This window comes from Arvicanthis niloticus, chromosome 3 (genome assembly GCF_011762505.2).
Source record: "Arvicanthis niloticus isolate mArvNil1 chromosome 3, mArvNil1.pat.X, whole genome shotgun sequence".
In the NCBI taxonomy this organism is placed as follows: Eukaryota; Metazoa; Chordata; class Mammalia; order Rodentia; family Muridae; genus Arvicanthis; species Arvicanthis niloticus.
In genome coordinates this window covers 97,469,755-97,492,185 of record NC_047660.1, presented here as the reverse complement: position 1 = coordinate 97,492,185, position 22,431 = coordinate 97,469,755, and the positions used below count along the sequence as shown (strand labels likewise).

Here is a 22,431-nt window from a genome sequence, read left to right as displayed (position 1 = left end):
TATAGGCTTTCTATATCTAATGTATGTTTGGTGCAATATAGTGGGGCTTTTTGATAATTACCAGCTTTAACAACTATTGTGTTTCTAGTTTTATTTTCTATAAAATTTTATGTGATGGATTTAATTTTCTGGATCTAGAATCTTTATTTTTCTTTTTTTGCCACAAAATGTTTGGTATTTATCTAGTTTGTTGTCCAAATGGGTAGTTGACTTTTTTTCTCTCCATAGGACTACATTTTCCCTAGTTGATTTGTTCATTACCAATGATAGATTTGGAGTGTTTCTACTATGGAGTTATTAACATAAACTGGCTTGAAAAGAAACTGGCTTTAGATTGCAACCAGGAGATAGTCTTTTGGGGTGTATGACTTTGAGAAAAATATCCTGTCTCCCTAAGTCTTGCTGTTTTCTCATGACAGCCATGACTGTTTCTCAGTGTTGTCAAGAGAAGCCTTAAGATAATTTGTGTGGAACTCTTGGCACCAATCCTAGCTCAATGTCCAATGATGCTAGCGCTTCAACAGCAGCAGTGGTAGGGAGATGAATATGTCCGAAGCTTCGGATGCTTCCGCTTTATGGATTCAGCTCTCTCTCCAAAGTCAGAGAGATAAGTGCATCCAATTTTGCTGGGCTTGCCACTCAGGGAAATCTTTCAGCCGACTTTATGGAACTCATTTTCCACTAAGAGAAAATGAGACCCAAGTTACACAGCAAATGCATCTGGCATGCCAGAGGCCCAGCAAGAATGCTGAAACTCAGCCTTTAGTGCTCCTGCATCAAAGGGTCAGGTTGTTTTCTGAAGACCACATGGTACTGCTGCTGACCACAGCTATCTCCATGATAGTCGTGATGGGAACTTGAGCTACATGAGCACAGTTTGAGGCCATCAACTTTTACACATGTGGTCTCATTCTCAGAGCAATCATGAGCACAGATACGGTTCCTTTCAGAAGATGAGTTTATGTTCTAAGTATCAGCTGGGTGGGATGTGCAAAGATGTGGATGAGAACTAGATGCACCTAACACAAATCTCTGTGCTTCAGCCCCACTGTCTCCTTGAGAAACTCCTTTAGATTACCACCACTCCACTCTCAGCAGAAGCCAGGAGAAGATTTCCAAATCTCCACTATCACTGTTGTCATAGTCACATTAGATCCCAAACTCTGCTTCTAATGTATGGTCTTCCTTCAGGCTCCTGAAGCATGTCCTAAGCCACTAGGCTTTTGTATTTGAAATTTTTGGAGTTTATTTTTAAAGTCCTCTTGGAAAAATACCCAAGTAAAATCCTGTTTTCTATTTGTAAGAAGGAATTTATTTTTGCCTGTATTCATTAGCTCTCTGATTCAGCACACAATGAGCTACAAAACATCAGGTTATTCAAAGATACTGTCCCATTGAAAGACATGAGCCATGTTGTCTTTTAGGAGACACACTGTCTAATGAAAGCCTCCAGCAATAAGCCATGTCATGGAATCAGAAGCTAAAACACTGACTATATATGCAATGCCTTTCTGAATCTTAAAATGTGACTGTGTAGGTCCCTAAGGTATTGTGATAAGTCCTGAAAATACATAGGTGAGAAGCAAAGGTCTTATTTAAGTAGACATTGGGAACCTGAGCAGGCTTCCCTGAGTCAATGACTTCCTAGTTATCCCTACAGTGAACTACCTGTTTAGCTGAACTTAACTCATTTACTGTGATGTAAGTACAGTCTAATCAAAGAGGCTCAGGTCCAAAGCCTCTTCTCCCTGTCTGTACTGCCAGTGCCCCATCATGCTAGCCTGGGAACTGAACTCGGGTCCTCATGCTTGCACAGCAAGCACTTTATGACTGATACATCTCCCAGACTTGGAAACAGAAGTTTCAAGCCATTATAAAGTGATATCTAAAGATATGGACTGTATAGGATATAGTTCAGATATATCTGACGTTTTCTCCAATGATTATGCAATGGGCAGGGCTGTCATCCTGATAACCCCAAAGTGTATTTAATGATAAGTAAAAGTGGAAATGCTTATTTCTTTGTATTTAGATTACTATTAATCAACCTCAGTGAGCAGGGCTGTTGAGGAAGGCTGGTGAATATTTAATGAGCAGAGCCATCACTGTTGTGAATTGGATTAATTCCATGGTTTGGTAAGAAAGCTACTTTGGATCATTAACAATAACACAATCATTCCAGGTCCCAATGCCTGGTATTGTATCTGGTATTGGTCAAGTAATGTAACATCAAGATCAGAGTGTGATTTCTAGAACCTACATCAGAAAACAGGCATGATGGCACAAGCTTGTAACTCAGAGCCAGGAAGACAGCAACAGTATACTTGAGTCTCAATGTCCTGCCAGTCCAGCCTACTTGACAAGTATCATGGCAGAAAGACACCCTGCTTCAGAGGAAAAGGCTGCCATTCCTGAGGATGGCACCCCAGGTTAACCTCCAGCCTGCATGTGTATGCACGCAACGTTGTGCATGGATATGTACACATTCAGACATACAGAGACACATACATACAAGGCTGGGGAGGGAGAAATGGAGAAAGAGATAGAGAGAGGGAGGGAAGGAGAGAGGGAGGGAGAGAAGATAGGAGAGAGGGATGGAGGGAGAGAGAGAGGGAATGATGGATAAGATAAAAAACATAAAGCTGGGTGGGCAAGGATCTGGGAAGAATTGGGGAAGAAAAAAACTTGGTAAATATATTTCATAAAAATTTTTCAATAAAAATGATGGATATAAACATAAGACTCAGGGCACATAGCATTCAAAAAGCAGTTCCCAAATTGCATTACTTGCATGCAAATGAAATGTATGGTATTGAGAGACTGAAGTTCAGAGTAATGCAGTGGGTGCATTCATTTGTTACCATTAAACCTGGTCACCTGTGTTCCAGCCTTAGCCCCACCCACAATTATTTCTTGAGTCTGTCAACACACAGGCTTGAAAGAAAAAAACAAAGCAACAACAAAAAGCCTGTTTCTGAATTAAGGAAACAGCTGGCCTGAGCTGTCACTATAAGAGAGCTGTACATGTCCATCAGCCAGCCTGAGAGTGCTCACCTTGTTCCCTGTCTGCCTCAACATACTTTCTGTGCCCCTCTCGAGGTAATTAAATCTCAGAGATAGCATCATTACATCCATATATATTTTAAATTTTTCCATTTCTTTACTTATTTATCATGTGCACATGTGTGTGCATGTGTGACTGTGTGTGTTGTACACATGAACATGCCTGAGCATGTATGTGTTAGGTTAAAGGACAACTGTCAGGGGCAGTTTGTTCATCTTTCAAAGAGATCAGTTATGTTTTCCTTTCTTGGAGGTCATATCACATGTATTCTATCGGATCCTGAGTAGTCATTAGCTGTTTAAGTCTTACTCTGTCTATGACTGGTGGGAGCCTCTTCTAACTGGTATCTGAATCCATTCATGTAAACCTTAAACCAGTAGTTGAATGGTGGGTGTGGATAGGTGAGGAATAATTGGGTTCCACAAGTGTTTGTTTGTTTTAAAACTGCATGTAAGTGTGTGTGTGTGTGTGTGTGTGTGTGTGTGTGTGTGTGTGTGTTATCCACCTGTGTGTATGTAGGTGCATGCATTGTGAGCATGCAGAAGCCAGAGAAGTTGAATATCCTAATTTCCTTTAAATGGGATCTCTCACTGAACCTAGACCTCTCCATTTCTTCTAGACTGGCTGACCAGAGATCCCCCAAAAGTCCCCAGTATCTTCCACTCAAAGGTCTAAGATTATAGGTATACATGATTCTCCCAGGTAGGGATCCACATTCAGATCTCAGTGTTTGTGCAGCATGTGTTCTCACTCCCTGGACTATCTCCCCAGCCTTGACTCAGAAATGTGAACATGGCCACTCAGTTTTATAGGTACATCACAAGAGTCTGTCATAAACAGAACTTGCTAAATACATGAAGTTCAGTTTTTTCCTCTTGCATTTTTCTGTCTCTCACCTTTGAAAATCTTCTCCCCTCTCTAGATCTCTCCAGCCAGTGCTAAAGAATTATGTCTCTCCCTTCACACCAAAGCCTGACTCTCAGAGCAGAACACAAGCCAGTTGAGTACTGGGAGGAGGGGAGGCATTAGGGAAGAATGAAGAGGCAATGATATTAGCTATTAGAAAAGCTTCCCAAGGATCTCAGCCAGGTCATGGTTGCAGGAACCAATGGTGTGGATTTCAGAGAAGAGTGTGTAAGGTCTGCTCTGATCTCCTGCTGTTTTAGAAAACCAGAGAAACATGGTTTTATTAGGTAGTCTCTATGAAGCAAAGTGCAGTGGTGTGGCTCCTGGCATCCTGAGGCTTTAGATTCTGGCTTCCATAGAAAGATTAGGGACCTTTCCAGCCATCAACTGTCCCAAGGTTTCCCTGGTGCATCCTGCCTCTTGGAAGAAACTGCTTTCTAGCTTTTGTGCATCAGAATGCTTGTAAAGTGTCTAGGGGTGGGGACCATAGCTCAGTTACTGCAACCTGTAGCATTCATCAAACACACACACACACACACACAGAGAGAGAGAGAGAGAGAGAGAGAGAGAGAGAGAGAGAGAGAGAGAGAGAGAGAGAGAGAGAGATCTTCTAAACTCTGTCATACCTGGATCCCTACTCCCAGGATTTCACAATAAACAGGTCTGTGATAGGTCTACACTCATCTACATTTTAAACAAAAGAATCCTGATTTAATCCAGACATTAATTAACATTAATTAGTATTTAGCCTGCATTATGAATGATCTTCTCTATTCTAGGAGATCTTTGAAGATGCTCAACACTGTCTTTTTCAATCAGTCTCTACCTTGGAATTTTAGACAGAGTGCCTTACTGAACCAAGAATACCAACTTGGGTAAATTGAGTGGCATGAAAGCCACAGGGATTCTCTTTGCTGCCACCCTGATGCTGTGGTTTTGAACATGTCCACCTTACCCCGTGCTCTATGTATGTGCTGAGGAATGAAATTCAAGACTATATGGCAAGCACTTTGCTGGATGAGATGTTACCTTCTCAGCCAGCACTTCATGGTTTTAAAGACGTTTTAAGTTCACAGAAACACTGAGCAAAAAGTATAGGACTGCCATGTACTCAGTACTTAGACATAATTTTCTCTGTTCCTACATCTTGCATTGGTGTGGTAAATCTGTTTGTCATAGTTGGAGGGCCACAATCTACTCAGTAATTTTAGCTAACATCCACAGTTTTCTTTAGGGTCTGCATTTCTAGCTTTAGTACTTTTCAATTTCGGAATACTTTCAAAAGTTGGTTCCCATTTAATCTCTCTGCTTTTCTGGACCTTGAATTGGGGTGGTTAGATTAAAGCAGTCAAGATCTCTGTGGAACTCTAAATACCCAGCAGTCTGCAGAGTGGCTGCCAATCATTGTCCCTTTGTCATCGCTCATGACTGACAGGACAAGGTTCTTATCAAAATCAATTTCAATGAGGCTCCTGGTTACTGTTTGTGAGATGTTGTATTGAAGGATCTTATGTAGCCTACGTGTAGTCAGTATTCAGGGTTTTCCACCCTATTTTCTAAAAATAATTGCTACTGATAAATTTTCTATTACATTCCCAAGGCCCTAAATGCTGCTCACGGTTAGCAATCTCCTTTGTTGTTCGGCTGCACTTTTTAACCTGGTCTGCAGCCAAATGTAACTGTCTGTCACCTCATTCCAGTCCTCACCGAGTTCATTCTGGCATCTGCTCCTAGAAACTGACAAAAGAAATTCTTGATGTGTCCTTCAATCCCCTGCCGTATTTTCTCATGTATCTTGTACACCTACCCCAACATTCTCAGTCCTTCTCCATCTCCCCGTCCTCCTTCCTATTTTCCCTCCTGCCCCTGGCTCTGAAATCAGAGATTCTGTTCTGTTTCAGACCTGCTTCTCAGTGTCACAGCTTACACAAAACACAGTCCTCTTTGCACATTGACTCCCGGGGCTCTCAAATCATGCCCTCTCTTGTTCAGTGTATGTCAATGGCTTCTCAGTGAGTTAGGAATTAAACCTTCAATTTGGTCTGCAAGGTCTGTACTATCATGTTTCATTTCCTGCTCACTGTGTGCTAGTGCCCTGCATCATGGAGGCATGGTCACATCCTCCCCCAGTTCTTCCTAACTACCACATGGCATCTGTTCAGTTCACTAGTCACGGGTACATGATGCACAGCCATACCCTATGAAATCTTCAAGATAATTCTGCTAATGTTGACGAGACACTGCCTGCTTTTCCCCTCACGTGCACTGGTTTCAGTGATGCTGCAGAAGCAGCAGTGAGGAAAGATAGCACTGTCTTAGCACGACAGGGGGAGCAGTGAATCATTTATATGGCTGTAGCAAGGGAAGGATTCGGTGAACACAGCAACTTATCAGCATCCACTGTGTGCACAGGAACATGGCTCGGTACCACTGCCTTGGTGATCTTATTGTAGCAGCATCTTACTGGACGTATCATATACTTTGAGCCCATTCACACCATACTCTCTACCCACTCATCTCCCCCTAGCTCTCCCAGCTGGTCCAGGTCTACTTCATGTCAAGTATATTAGATTACATTGGATTTTATAGAGATAGCTATGCAGAAATCACTATATATTTATATATAACATCTGTATGTCATTGAGGGAGAGAAGATGGAAACCAGAGCTGGGTCCATGACTGGAGCTGTGAATAGTGTTGCTGTAACATGGGTGTTCAGCTGTCTATGTGCTATATATAACTGGATTGTATAGTAGATGTATTTTAAGTTTTCAAAGTAATGTCCATGGTGACTGGAACAACATCTTTAATTGAAAAAGTAACTAAAAGGCAAATTTAAGTATTTCACAGATACTTTTAGGAAATTAATAAAGGGGATAAATGTTACAAAAGTAACAGGCATTGTATTTTACTCATGTTAGAGCTGATCAGTTTAACCCACCACCATGATCGAGGCAGTTCCCTGACAGCTTTATTTATTTTTTGCAGGCTTTTGGGTAATACTCATGATGATATTAAGTAATACAAAATTTTTGCACATTAGGTAATAACATTTGTTGACATTTGAAATACTTGCATGACTCAATGAGCAAATGTTTTTGTATGAACAAATTTTTGACTTGCATGAGTGCAAGTCTTTCAAAGAACAAGATAAACCAAAGTATCTGACTATTGTTGAATATAAGACATTTATTGATGTGATTTCAAATTTCATATGAAAAAATACCATCCTTTGAGCTTTGCCATGATTCTGGAGAAGACTGTCACATTTACCTAGCATGGCAAACAAAATGTTTTGTTTGGAAAACAGTGTCATGTCCAAAGAAGGGCAGGTTCCCTCCACATACACCAGCCAGAGCAATACTGGGAACAGATTGAATATTGAAGCAGAAGTGAGAAGCCACCTGTCCTCTTTTTATTCAATACAGATTTAAAATACCATTAAATACTCCAAATGTTTTCACTATTAACCTTTTTAGTAAATGTTTTATTAATTATAATATTATTATAAAATAATAATTAATAATAAAATATTAACCTCTGTATGAATATTTTCATACAGTGTGCTTTTTAGGTTAATGTATAATAAGTTTATTTTTGCTAGTTTTAATGAATTAATAAATATTTTAAATAACCCAGTTTTAATCTAAGCTACAGTAGAAATCAAGAGAATAACACAATTTGCCTGATGGAAGCCCTTTGGGGTCCTCAGCTGTGTTTCAAGTTATGTGGAGACTTTGAAATAAAAGGCTAAGGGTTTTCAAAAGCCTTTGTTGACGGGTCAAAAAAAATCCAAGTGATTAGTGCCTTGTTGCCTCCAAAGTGGAGGCAAACTTATTTCTAAAGAATGTATTGTTTTCAAGGGCAAGATGTTTCCCTGCTCTGTGATTGGTGGAAGTAGACTTCTATCCTTCCTTTTCTTCCTCTTTTCTTCTCTGCTTTTATCTGTCTCCATTTTTAATCATTATGTTACTGTATTACTTGGGAGTTACTGGGGCTGGATCCTGGGCCTTTGCACATGCTCACTGTGCCAGTAAGCTAGCATCCTATACCCAGAATATATCATCCTCTCCTCCATCCAGCTGTTAGCCCCAAGTCCTTCTCTAAATTCCTTCTCCTGCCCCTCTTCTGATAGATGGCTGTTTTCCAGTGAAGTCCTGTCTTAATCGGTGTTCACTTACTGTCTCTAAGCTTGTGTTTTTCTAGGTCCTAGAGCACTTTGTGGTAGTGTTATATAGGGGTCCTCTGGCCTTATTCATCCTTTCTTGCCCAAATAGATTTTTAAGAATAACATGATGAATGAAGTTTTCTATTACTTAATTTAAAATGAAGACTTATCTAAGAAGTATAATTATAATGAATACATTCAGCTGTGACTCTTAATTAAAACAGGCATACATGGAAGGTGAATGCACAATGATACAGCATAACATGGTAATAGTGGACCATTAGTGTGTGGGAAGGGTCTGTCTCAAAAGATAAGGTGGAAAGTGAAAAAAGTTCATACCCAATGTCCATGTATGTGCATGTGCCCACACTCACACTGTATGAATGTATACCAAAGAAGACAGACAGACAGGCACACACCCACCCACCCACCCACCCCCACACACACCACCTCTAACACCAAAGAACAGCTTTCTACTCTCTCAACTGTGTTCCGAATGATATATTGTTAAATTCACACTTACAGGATAGATATGGCTTCCTTCTTCCCTTATCATGCATTTATGTAATAGGAAGCATACTACCCAATGAACTTTAGCAACTGTGCTTTCCTCTGTGCCTGCCGAAAACCATATGTATAATAGAAAAACAGTTGGCTTCAAATAAAAGAAAACATTCAGTGGTGAGGACAAGTCAGGGCTCATGCATAGCTCCCATTCAGAGACCCGTGTTATCAGACATTGATTCAGTGATTCACTATTTCTGCAATGTTCATGGTTTTTCACTCCAGCTGTAGATACTATAGTTGTTTGCTCTGTCCAGAAAAGAAGCAACAAGGAGGAAAATATGATGTCTCTGAGTCAACCCCTTTTTGAGAGGATTTTAAACGTGTTCTCCAAAGTCCTTAGAGAGGTCTGACACTGCCACATGGCCATCCCTACTTTCAAGGAGACTGGACAGAAGTAACAGCCATGTTAACCCTTAAACTGTTAGGGCTGAGAAAGAAAGCATACCAACTACATCTGTGCAATTTCAAACGTGAGTCCATAAGCAAAAAGAAACGTGAAGAAGATGAAAGGTGGAAGGAAAATTTAATAACAGCAATAATCCTTTCAATACATCATAGGAGCTGTGTGGGTGTACACTGGGCAGTGTTCTGTGTGACTCACAAATATCATCTTGTCCGAACCTCATAAAAGCCCTGGAAGGAGAAAGCACTATTCTACAAGGAGACAGAGCTGTCCTTTGTTTTTAGGGGACAAACACCAAAGTGAATTACTTGCCCAAGATACTTACTGCAGTATAACCAGCATTCAACCAGAGCTTGCTCTGGCTTCACTCTTCCTTTCCTTAAAACAATCACTTAGAACATGACGTTTTATTCCTAACTGAAATCTATCTCACACTCCTGCCAAATGCTGCAATGAGTTAGAAATGGCCTGAAGGAGAGTGGGAATTTCCAGACCTTGGTTAATGAGGCAGATTGACTCTAGGGTGTCTGAGTGGCTCTAGCGAGAGCTGCAGCACTTCCCTCTACCCATGACCTGTCCTCTCTACAGCTTTTCTGTTCTTAAAACTCATTGTTGCAATTCTCAGTCCTGACCTTGATGGCCCCGGCAGCTGCTGTACATGTTAAATGCTGTTAGATGCCCTTCTTTAGGACTCTCTGTTGGGAAGCAGCTTGTGCAGACCTATTTGTTTGTTTAGAGTTGGGCTACCATTATCAGTTAGCCTAGGCCTAGTATCTTAGTTTGCTTGTGCAAGATCACCTTTCAGACTCAGCCCTACCTAGTTAACTTTCATCCAGACAGAAATTCTGTCCCACAGACTGATTCTTAGTCTAACTGTTTCTATGAGCACCTAAGATTTTCATTTTGTCAGGCAGTAACAATGAATGTTAGGAAGTCAAGTAAACAAATGATCTCTGATCTGACAGATAAGATTGTAGCTTGATAGTTTTCCATCGCTAGAACCTAGTACGCAAAAATTATTCACTAAGTTAATAGATTCACTCAACAAAGACTTGTTGAGAGCTAACTATATACGAAGCACTAAGCATATCAGTATGGAGGTAGATGGGGTTGATATGTTTATAAAATATGTTTTTGTGGGAGGCAGATCATAATCAAATATATCAGTATGAAATACCCATCAGTAAGAAACTAGATGGAACAGTGGTAGATTCATCTTTACTTTGGAACAGCAATAATGGTGAACGATCTATTGCTGCACCCGACTCTGTGTCTTGATCTGCTGTGTGTGACTGCACCAGCAGCACACTGAGGAGCTGGAAAACATGATCTGTGATGACAGGAGTTTGGCTATTGGTCATCTTTGGAAAGCATTATGATTTTAAAAAAGAAGAAGAGGAGGAGGAGAATGTGAGATGACTCAAGAAGAAAAGCCAACTGCTGTCAAGTCTGACAGCCTGAGTTCCATCCAGACCCATATGATAGAAGGAGATAACTGACTCCCATAGGCTGCCTTCTAACCAACACATGCCCACTATGGAACAAGTCCATACACATGCACATAGATGTGCACATAGACAGACAGACACACACGCACGCACGCACGCACGCACGCACGCACACATGCACAGACATACATGGTAAACAAACAGGTAATAAAATGGTTTTAAATTTGGAGAGAGATTTTTTAATAAGGGAGGTCATGATTCAGCCTTGATGTGTGAGAGCAATTAGTAGGGCTAACATCAAAGATATGATGGGGCCTTAAAGGGAAAGAGGGGCTTCCCTTTAAAACCTGGAGAAGAGATTCACAGGGCAGAGACTGAAGAAAAGGCCATCCAGAAACTGTTCCACCTGGGAATTCATTCCATATGAAGCCACCAAACCCAGTCACTATTGCAGATGTGAAGAAGTTGTTGCTGAAAGGAGCCTGGCATAGCTGTCTCCTGAGAGGCTCTGCAAGAGCCTGACCAATACAGATGCAGATGCTCGCAGCCAACCATTGGTCTGAGCACCTGGACCCCAGTGGAGGAGTTAGGGGAAGGACTGAAGGAGTTGAAGGAGTTTGAAACCCCATAGGAAGAACATTATCAACCAACCAGACACCTCAGAGTTCTCAGAGACTAAACCACTGACCAAAGAATACACATGAAGAGACCCATGGATCCAGCTGCATATGTAGCAGAGGATGGACTTATCTGGCATCAATGGGAGAGGAGGTCCTTGGTCCTGTGAATGCTTGATGCACCAGCATAGGGGAATGCTAGGGCAATGAGGCAGAAGTGGGTGGTTGGGTGAGCAACTTTATAGAAGCAAGGGGAGGAGGTTGGATAGGGGGTTTTCATAGGGAAAAGTGGAAAGGGATATAACATTTGAAATGTAAATAAATAAAATAACCAATAAAAAATTTAAAGAAAAGATAAGTTTAAAGTAAAAAAGAAACAGAGATGTGACCATGTACAACAGAATGGAATCCTAAAAAGAGAAGAAGGAAGAAAGGAAAGAAAGGAAGGAAAAAAGGGGGAAGTGGGAGGGGCAATCACTTTTATACGTTCAAGAGAAAGGAGTCTGGCAATGTAAGCAGCAGAGATAAGGAAAACCATTTGTATACAAGTCCCTTCTTCATAAGAACTACATCAGTCAGAGATAGAGATCAAAACCATGGTAGAGGCATGACCTAATTCCTGAGACAGGGAAAGGTCTTAGGGTGTCTGTGATCTACAGAGAGGGCATGATGTTGGAGTCCTACAGCAGTTTCTCAAATCTGGGCTCTCACTCTATTTTACCTTGATATGAGATGATAGCTGGTTACATTGGAAACTTAATTTGGTAAAAATTTATGTATCCTACTCTTGGGATATATTTTTGCATGTGTGTATATTATGATCCATTCAAACAAATTTATGCTAGATAATATAAGTATTGGCAATGGTAAAGGCTTTAGGGAAATTCTCAGGACTGGTGTAATGTAATGTAATGTAATGTAATGTAATGTAGATTAGCCTGGGGACATTAGCTTGACACTTGGTCAGGAAAGGCCCCCTTAGAGACATGGGTCTGGGTTAGATTCCTGGGTAGTGGCTAAAGGGAAAGGCAGAAAGATGACCTAATCAGGGAGCAGCCAGGATACAGCTTTAGACAACAAAGACTCCAGAGCATCAGCAAGGCAGCAACATGCTGGGACGGTGCAGAATGGGACATGGAGAAGCACACAGTGTGGCCTCAGCTAGAACCTTGCAAGTTCTTGGTTACTCCCCCCCCCCTCCAATTAATTTGACTGAATGTGACAGGCAGTGGGCTAAGTCCCCATGCCCTTTTAGTCTTCCAAACAATCCTGGGATACAGGTCTTACATAATTCTCACATTTTTACATGAGGAACCAAGGTTTAGGGAATGCTGCTTTCCCAAGCTTGGAATTAAGTGGGCACACCAAAATATGAACCTATGTCCCATTGATCCAAAGCATGTTGGTCTGAACTCCAACCCATGCCCCTGTCTCTGAAGTGTAAGACTGTATGTGTTTCCTTTAAAGTACTGAGAAAACTATAAAGCTCTCCATGGAGGCTGTTAAGAAATAATATGTGAGCTGAATTTTATAGATGTGTACAATTGTTCACAGTCTGGTCCTATTAAGGGAGCAACATGTGCAGTCTAATGGTAAGACCCATCCATAGCAGCTAGCGTAGGCTGAACACTCATCTATGTCAGTCCTGGCTCTGGGCATCCTACCTGCAGTCTTATGCAATCAGCTTTGGTGCCATGATCTGGAAGCAAACACAGAGATAAATGCAGGTTCCTCTTTGCCTGAGGAGACAAAGCTAGAGAGTTTACAGATTAACTGCTCTATCATATGGAAATTGTGAGAGTCAATGGGAAGGAAGCACGAGGAGACTTCATATTCTGCTATCATAGTTACCTTTGCTCCCCTATGCTGTGAACTTGATGCTTTCAAAGATTTTTGGAAACCAGAACTTGGTCCATGACACCATTGACTTTGAGAAGCCAATTGTCAGAGATGGCAGTTGAATCTCACATGTGATATATGGTCATCAAGTCATACGGGGAAGGACAGCCTCTCATTCCAAAGCTTAGTCTTGCTCCTCTGGTCAGTGGCCAGTCTTTATCTCTGAGACTTACAATGTTAAGGTCTTTCTCCTTATCTCATGCTCCCACTGTGTAGCTGGAGTTTTGCATACACCAAGGAAAATGAACCTCAAGTCTGAATTACATCTAGATCAAAGGTTAATGCAGAGCAAGTAAACCATCTGTTATGTGTACATGATAGTCTATTTACATTGTGTATGTTCAAAAGGACCCAGATATGTCCCCTTCTTGCTTTTTTTTGCTTAAGACTTGTGTATTCTGTAGTTTCTCCCCTATGAAATCCCTAGAACATAATTTGGTCTAGCTCTATATGCTTCTCCTTTTCCATATAGATGGAAGGGCTCTGAGGATATACCTCAATGCCTTTAGATTACCTAGTGCTTTGGCCTGGTGAATGAGATCAAGGAACGACTGCGGTTTCTTGACTATTGAACCCTTAGATCCTGGTTGAGCTCTGTGTGCACGCTGGGCTCTTTGTAAATGCCTGTATATAAAAAAGCTCCATGCTTATCTATCGGGTACTCAGATAATGGATTTGTCTTTAGTCAGCAATCAGTCTTGATCACTCAGATGGTGTGTGCTCCTAATTTTATTTCAATTACTAAAGACAAAAGTGTACCCAAGGCTGCCTGCACCCCTTGTCTCACAGAGCTAGGATTGACATGAATTGAAACAAATCCTAAACATAAAGTCTGTGAAATACCCTGGTTTGTCCCGAGTGGTTAGGAATTCTGATGTGAGTTCCACCTAACGTGCATTGGAGGGACTCATGCTAGCATGCTGTCTTGTGATTGGGGTCCCCGCTGCTGTACACATCAGTTCAGTTCCAGGGGCAAAAAGAGTCACTGTGCAGTATTCTTGGATCTGAACAGGACAGCATAACTGAAGATGTATGTTCCTTCCATATTCTAAGGCTATACCATTCAATGCAGTAGCTCCAGCCACCTGCAGTGACTCAACCGTGATGTCTTAGAAGAGGAAATTATTATTCAAGATACTGCATTACACAAATGAATTAGCTCATTGGACGTTCATGTCATGATTACACGTGAAAGTGGTTTGGGGGACATATTGGTTAAAATAAAGCATTTTAAAGATCATGTCAACTCTTTAAACTTTAGAAATGTTGCTGATGTTGAGTGGTTGATTCCGTAGAGCATAGCAAGTATGAATCTCAAGATGGGAAAGATGGCTCAGTCCTTAATGCCTGCTGCACTAGCATGAGGATGATCCCAGCCCCATAGACTGATAGAAACATGTGATCCCATGTACACATACAAACCTGTGATCACAGTCCCATGAACAGGTAAAAACCTGTGATCCCAGCCCCATGTACACAGAAATCTGTGATCCCAGTCCCATGTACACGTAGTAACCTGTGATTCCCAGCACCCATGGACAAGTACACACTTATAATTCCAATGCTGAGGAGGGAAAACAAGACAGTTCCCTGGAACTTGATGAACAATCAGCTTAGCACATTCTGCTAACCTCAAGTACCAGTGAGCACCCTGCCTCAAAAAACATGGTGATGCCTCCTGAGAAATAATATACAAGGTTGACATATGGCCTCTTCATACCTATATACATATGAACAAATATACAAACATACAAGAAGTTTAATATACAATCTTGAATCTCATCAAACTTCAATCTTTTCAGCTTCCCTTACTTCCATATCCCTCCCTGCCCAGTTCTCCAAAACTTACAAACTTTAGAGTACCCAGCCACCAGTTATGAAGATCCTGAGAACCCTTCTTTTTCCATTTCTTGAGTAGAAACTCAGATGAGGTTTCAGTCTCCTAGAGCTTTAAACTTTATTTTCTACTTGCATTTATTTCTAATGATAAAGGCATTTGAAATCCATAAAGAAAATCAATGCTTCTTTAATTAACAGACAAAAGCATGAGTGTTGTATGCCACCTGTTTTATATTATGCCCCTAGCACGGAAGAGGTTAAATCTAAGGGGCAAAAGCATCGCCTCACACAAATAGAATTTTCATAGTAGGAACACTCACCGTCCATCCTGCCAGCTGCTAAAGAATACAGCATCTGAGCTGTAGAGGTAGTTTTGTTGTAGAATGCTTGCCTAGCATGCAAGAAAAACAAAACAAAACATGAGAAGCATAGGCTGGATCCATAGAAAATCAATCTCTCTCTCTCTCTCTCTCTCTCTCTCTCTCTCTCTCTCTCTCTCTCTCTCTGCACATGCTCACATACACGCAGACACGCACACACGCGCACACTATATTTGCTGTAGTCACCTTGTCACCTTGCTGGGCAATACACCTTGATTTGCAAAAGAACTCATGTCACCAAAGAGCTGTAACCTCATGAGACAGTGAACAGCTAGAACGCTTGCTGTATTCTGAATGGGAAAATAGATAGTGAGATCAAATGCATTTATTTAAGGCCAACCACATTCTAGAGAAGCTTCAACTCCCTGGCCAACCCAGAATTTAAGTGGTTTTTCCACAATGCCATGGTGGCCAGACATCATGGTGCTATTGGAAAGTTATTTTTCTACTTGAATCGTGGTCATCAGGAACATGTCATCCTTCATTTTGAAATGTAACATTTTTCAAAGTCTTTACCTTTTTAGAAGTCAGGAACTTGAACTTAAAGTAGTTTATTAACTTTATATAATATTAACAGAAATTAGAGCTGGTTCAAGGCTACCCACAGATATCATCTTCCCTGAACTTTGTTCATTCAGTTAAATCAACATTAATTGACTGCTTGTCACATGTAAGGCACTAGGGAGGCTCCAGGGAAACCTTAGTGAAAAAGATAGCGAAATGTGTTTAACACATTTAGTCATAACCACAGCTAATAAAGATAAATATTTATCCTTGAGTCATGTGTGAAGAGGTCTTAGCCTGAGCTGGGATTTTGAGAACTTCTTATAGCAGTGCTAATCATGTTGGTGGAAGACAGGACATTAACAAGCAGAGAAGGATAGTCAGCATGGGTCTTGTAAGACTGTTTTCCTTCTAAACAAAGATGACTGATGTCATGAGGGTAGGAAGTTGTACAGAAAGGACTGCCCAATATGCTACCTTGCTCCCTGTACCTCAGTGTTACTGACTCCTCGCCAGGGGTATACCCACACCACCAGAGGTTCCACAGCCTCTGCAGGATACATGCTGCTGGGTGTTCAGACCTCTGAAGACTCTGCAGGTAGAGTGTCTGTTATGCACAGTGAAGTGTCCGTTATGCACGGTAGAGTGTCTGCTGGGCAACATTCTAACAGCAGGCTCTTCTTTAAAGTTATAAATAAATAAACAAACGGACCTGCTTGTTTGCTTGGTGATATTTGCTGATTTCTGCATATAAATAGTCCTGTGTGGCTCATAACACCAGCGAATGATGCATCTATAAATGTGAATCTGGAAAGAGACATGACCCACTTCTCTACAGATTCTATCTTATAAGCACTGTGACTATAAATAACCGTGGGCACAGATCAAAGTAAGAAATGAAAAAAAATAGCGAATTCTGAATATAACCAAGCATCATTCCCTAAGAAATGTTTTAATAGCCAACTCCTTTTTAAAAGTTAAGAATAAATAAATAAATAAACCTACTTGATAGTACTTGCTGATTTCCGTGGTAAAAGTATTCCTAAGTGGTTGTAAAGCAATGTATTTAACTGTGGCTTCTATTATTGTATTATTTTTTTAACAATGACTGTGCTCCATTCGAGTTCAGAAAGTTGGCTTATTTATCAGGTCAGCCCCCACTCTGATAGGTGGGCATCTTTATTGTGAAGTAGTCACGTTCCTGTTTACATGAAGCCTTCAAAGTTCTCTTTCTCTCTCTGCAGATCAGCAAGCAACAGCTACAGACTGTCAAGGACCGGTTCCAGGCTTTCCTCAACGGGGAGACCCAGATTGTAGCTGATGAAGCCTTTATGAATGCTGTCCAGAGCTACTATGAGGTAAGCACAGCCTGCAGGCTGAAGCTCCAGCCTGGCCTACTGATCTGAGAAAGACAGAAGAAGATGGAGCACTTTGGCTGATGCAGAGGTGTCAATAGTCATCTGACAAGAGACACTACAGTTTTGTTGTAGGGAGTGATGCAAATAACACCTGCTGTTGGGCACTGGATTGATGACTCAGTAGGCAGCGTGCTTGACACACAAGCTTAAAGACTTGAGCAAACTCCTTAGCTCTACCTAAAAGTCTGGGTTCAGTGTTGTATGTTTGCATTCCCAGTGCTGCGGAGGTGGAGACAGGAGGATTTCTGAGGTTCATCAGTGTCTTAGTCAGTGTTCTATTGCTATGAAGAGACACCATGACCACAGCAACTCTTACAGAAGAAAGCATTTGATTGTGTCTTGCTTACACTTTCAGAGGTTTCATCTATTATCATTGTGACAGGAAGCATGGTAGTACTCAGACAGTCATGGTGCTAGAGATACAGCTAAGAGTTCTATGCAGGCATCAGAAAAAGTGAGACTCTTGGTTTGGAATGGGCTGTTTGAAACCTCAAAGCCCACTTGCAATGACACACTTCTTCCAACAGGGCTACGTATTCAAATCCTTTCAAATAGTGCGACTCCCTGGTAACCAAGTATTCATATCTATGAGCCTATGGGGACGGTTCCCATTCAAACTGCTACAACTGATCAGTCAACCTAACTCTGAAAAAAAAATGGCTCCCAAAGAGTGAGATCCAAAGTTGATCTTTAGCCTCTACATATACATCTACATATATATACATGCACATACATGGAAACATGTACATGCAAAAGCTGGTGTTTTCAAACATTATATACAGGCAATGTGCTAAGTGTTACCCTAGAATGTAGAACACTTTTAGAGTTGGTTATCAAAAACATTTTCCTTTTTATTGATAGACTGAGACTCAGAAAGGGCAGGTCAGCTACTGTAATAAAATATTTTCTATAGCAGCTGCCTGGAAATGAAACTGATCCCCCTTTCCCCAGATTCTGAAAGCCAGTGGGAGAGTAATGAGAGAAAGCCTGTCAAACAGGCAGCCCCTTCTCATGTTTATGCTCCTCAACTGGAGTTTGTAAATCTGTATATTACAAATCCTAATTAGGACGCTCATTTGACTAATGATGCAAATTAAAAGAAAGTGTCATTTCTATTAATTAAAATTGAAAATTAATCGTCATCAGCCTGCTAATGAGTCTTTGGAAGTCATGATATCTATAGTGATTTGTTAGTTTCACTGATAGTGGCTAGTTTTCTATGAAAGAGAGCCTTCTGGGGCTGGTAAGGCTGCAGGGATGGAGAAGGGTTGAGTTTTTCCTGTTAGGATTTGAGTAGCATAGAAAAGAATGGAGGGATTAGAGGTCCAGCTACTGTCTTCATTAGAGAGGCTTTAGAGGTCCTTAGATTCTCATTTCTGGAAAGACTAATCCCCTAAAATGCAAGTGAGAGATCAGGATTAGCACTATGCCAGCAGACTTCCCAGGGGGTGGCATTCCCCCTTTCTCCATTTTCCTTCTTCCCTGGGCTATTGAGAAGCTAGTACCTCCTTCCTTCCCCAGGCAAACATTCATGTGCACCTCTCTCAGCCTCTACTTCTGCCAGGATTTTTTATTACCAAAGTTGGGGCTAGCCTTAGGCATGGTTGCATTTGGAGATGCCAATAGTATACCAGTAGTATGCACCTTCTTGCCATCTTTCTGTTGGATCCATCCTGCATTCTCTGCATATAGGGGATGCAAGTGTTTCCTACCAGTTTAACAACTCCAGGGACAAAGGGAACACACTTCTTTGCTGAGAACTTCTGCAAAAGCCCAGGAACTTTTTCACAGTGGTTAGGGTTAAACTAGCCTGACTACAAGGTTCAAGACCAGGACAACCTCTGGAACCTGAGTTTAGGCTCAGCCTGTTTCAAGCATTGTAGCCAAGTATAGGGGTTTCCAAGTGAGAAACTGGGAGTTGTTATTATTGTCATTTGGTCAGAAATGTGTGGATCTATTCTTAGCATAGGAAACCACCAACAGACAAGCCTTTTTTCTACTTCATTCTCATTCTCTCTCCCTATCTCTTCTCTCCCCTTTCTTTTCTTCTCTCTTTTTGACTATTTTTCTCTTCTGCTCTCTCTCTTTCCCTCCCTCCTCCTTCCCCCCCTCTCTTTCTTCATCTCCATCTATCTCTGGTATTTGCAAGTACATACCTGTGTGTGTGCATACTTGTATACACACACATGCATGCGCACACACACATACACACACACATACACTCCTGACTCCACCATACCATTTCTTCCCAGTTCAACATAACAATAGCAATGTTATATTTTAAAGAATAATAGAACTTGTCCTCAAAGATCCTGAGAGAACAACAGTAGACAAGTCAATCATAGCCATTACCATTGTGTTGCTAAGGGATAAATTGTTCACATACTACTACCATAGTAAAGAGTCATTAAGGGAAAATAAAAGAGGCTGCAAAGCAGTGTTCTTTACCCACTTATGTGCCCATCCAACTCACTCTGAGCCAAACCAGCCATCCCTAGATGCAAGGGGAAAAGGGGAAGAAGGAATGGAAGGAGGACAAGTGCTCCAATGGCTCTGAAGAGTACACAGGCTTATTTTGTTCCTTCCTTGTGGCCCTGATTGCCAAGGGAAGTCAAACAGGCTGCAGATTTTTCCTTTATTCTCTTGAATTATGGCTGTGAGGCTCCAGGGCTACAGCAGATTCTCTCAGATGTGATCCAGTCACTGTGTTCTTTCACATACACATGGTCTTCAGGCCAGACTTCAAGTCACCACCAGGATCCCAAGACTTTTAGATAAATGTCTCATAAGTTTGAGTCTAAAATGTCTTCATCTATAAAAGTACTCCTCTGCATATGCATATGTGAGTATGGTAGTTTTATTTTATTTCTCTTAATATCAAGCTTTATTCTTATTTCCCTTGGGACACTTCTTTTTGCAAAAAAAGTGTATGTGAGTGTGTGTGTGTGTGTGTGTGTGTGTGTTTATCCAACAGAGAGAGAGAGAGAGAGAGAGAGAGAGAGAGAGAGAGAGAGAGACTCATCAATTAATTCATGCTACAGTGCACATGTAGAGGTCAGAGAACAACATACAAGGAGCTTGTTTTCTCCTTCCACCTTATTTTTGAGTCAGGGTCTCTCCTGTCACTTTTGCTATTGATCAATATGTGAGTTCAAAAGACTGAGTTCTATTCACCAGGCTTGATCTATGAATGCCTTCTATCTCTGGCTGAATTACCTCCTTCTGACACTGTTTCTCCCCATTTCCTCAGTCCTACTAGGCCATCTCCTTGGCCAAGAATAATTTACTTTTTAAGATGGAAAAAGATCTGCCTTAGCCTCAGTCTGTCAACAAGAAAATAGCTGCTAAACCAACCTCTCTGTATGTGCATATCTGTTAGGTATGAATGTGTTCATTTATAAAACAGCCCAGTGATTCCTTAGCAATCATATGGGAAGGCAAAGCTAATGCATAGACCTCATGTATCTATAGATCTCCCACCTAGCATTCGGGCCTGTCTAGGAGACGTCAGAGGACTAAAGAAGGGTTCTGAATGTTATGGATAGAACTGTTCTCAAGACTGAAGTTTCATATCACAGCCACTAACAAAGGAAAACAAACACAAAGAATACAAAGAGATCTACTAGTATTCATACAAGCTGACACCAGCTCAGGCCTCACTTGTCTTTTGGCACACTAAGAAGCCAGGGAAATTAGTTTCTGGCTAGTGTCTTCTATCTCTGACTGACTTACCTTTTTCTGACACTCTGTTTCTCCCCATTTCCTCAGTCCTCAGCCCCCTAATGCATATTGTACTCATGGTCAGGCCTGCAGTGGCTGAAGTCACATGGTACTCCTCTGAACTGATAGATCATTTTCCATTTCAAAGTCCCCTTGGCTCTATCATCATCAAAGATGGAAGGCTGGATTGGTCTCATGTGTTGGTGAAAAACAATGAGCTTCAAATGGGTTAAGTGACTTCTAAAGTCAACACAATACAATTAACACATACTAAGTGACTACTCTGTTCAAGGAAGGGACTAGGAGAGTTACCATGTCCAGAATGTACTGTCATCATCTTGTTTGTTCATGACTATGGATTCTGTAGAATCTTAAAAGGTCCTAACTTACTTGTTTAGAGGCCCATATACATGTCTTCTGACTCCTGTCTTCCCATTTCACCTTGATATAATCTGGTTAATCAGCAGGGTTTCTGATGGAAACATCTTCGCTGTTCTTACCAGTACACTTCAACAAGTATACATTGGGCATCAGCTATGTGCCAGACATTACATTAGGTACAATTTCACAAACAAAACAAGGAAGCTTTGAGAAATGGCTCAGTTATTAAAAACACTTGCCATGCAAGTGTAAGGATATGAATTTGGGTCCTCAGAAGCCATGTAGGTAAAGATATACACTGTAGCATATGTCTGTAATCACCATACTTCTAGGCCAAGATGAGAGATGGAGAATGGAGAAACTCATGGGACAACTAGCTTGAAGCAAGGAGCAGTGAATAAGAGACCCTGTCTTAAACAAGATAGAAGGAGAGGACCAACACCTGAGGTTGTTTTCTGACCTCTATCTGTAGCATTATGAGTCCCATTCACACAGGCAAATGTGAACACACACATATAGATACATACATACACACACACACACTCACACACACATACATACATTCATACACATATACACTTAAACACACTCACACCCTCACATACACACACTAACAATGTCTCTCTCTCTCTTTCTCTCTCTCTCACTCCCTCTCCAGAGAAAAGGAGAGAATTAAGAATGAACAAAAAGAAAACCCTTTAACACTATTTTTCCAAAACTTTGAATCTACCCTGAAATTCAAATATTTTCCAAATAGTCATAAAATTATGGCAGATGAAAGCTAGAGAAAGGCTTTGGGGAAAACAGATGTGACACTGAGAATTTAACTGGGCTCTCCTTGGTTTGTGGGACACTTGCATGCACAGCTGAGGAGAAGAAGCATGGCACCATTTTTGTTTGAATATTTCTAAACCTTTTATGATCCTTAGAACTGTCAACAAAGAATGAGTAAAATTTCTTGTTTATGATACCAGTGCTCCTTACCTGTCCCCTGTAAGGACCTCTCAGTTGGCTCCTTCCACTCTTGTGCCATGTCCTAATTTACAGCCATCAGTGTTTCTCTACTGCCCTTAAATGCAGGCCAGTGGCTGTAATGCCTATGCCCAGAGTCCTAGAT

The 22,431-nt window shown here is 41.1% G+C and overlaps 1 protein-coding gene and 1 long non-coding RNA gene across 30 annotated transcripts in view; one reads left to right on the top strand and one right to left on the bottom strand.

The window, feature by feature from the left end:
* LOC143441610 (uncharacterized) overlaps window positions 1-15,583 on the bottom strand; it is a 55,234-nt gene extending 39,651 nt beyond the window's left edge. The window contains exons 1-3 of the long non-coding RNA XR_013109173.1: window positions 15,478-15,583; window positions 15,232-15,302; window positions 12,838-12,872 (exon numbers count right to left, since the gene is read on the bottom strand). This is a non-coding gene — a long non-coding RNA (uncharacterized LOC143441610). The remainder of the gene's footprint in view (window positions 1-12,837; window positions 12,873-15,231; window positions 15,303-15,477) is intronic.
* Cadps (calcium dependent secretion activator) overlaps window positions 1-22,431 on the top strand; it is a 431,715-nt gene that overhangs the window by 87,164 nt on the left and 322,120 nt on the right. For all 29 annotated transcript variants that reach the window (XM_076931554.1, XM_076931557.1, XM_076931556.1 and 26 more), the window contains exon 2: window positions 17,040-17,153. In XM_076931554.1, the coding sequence (XP_076787669.1) occupies window positions 17,040-17,153 (114 nt within the window). The remainder of the gene's footprint in view (window positions 1-17,039; window positions 17,154-22,431) is intronic.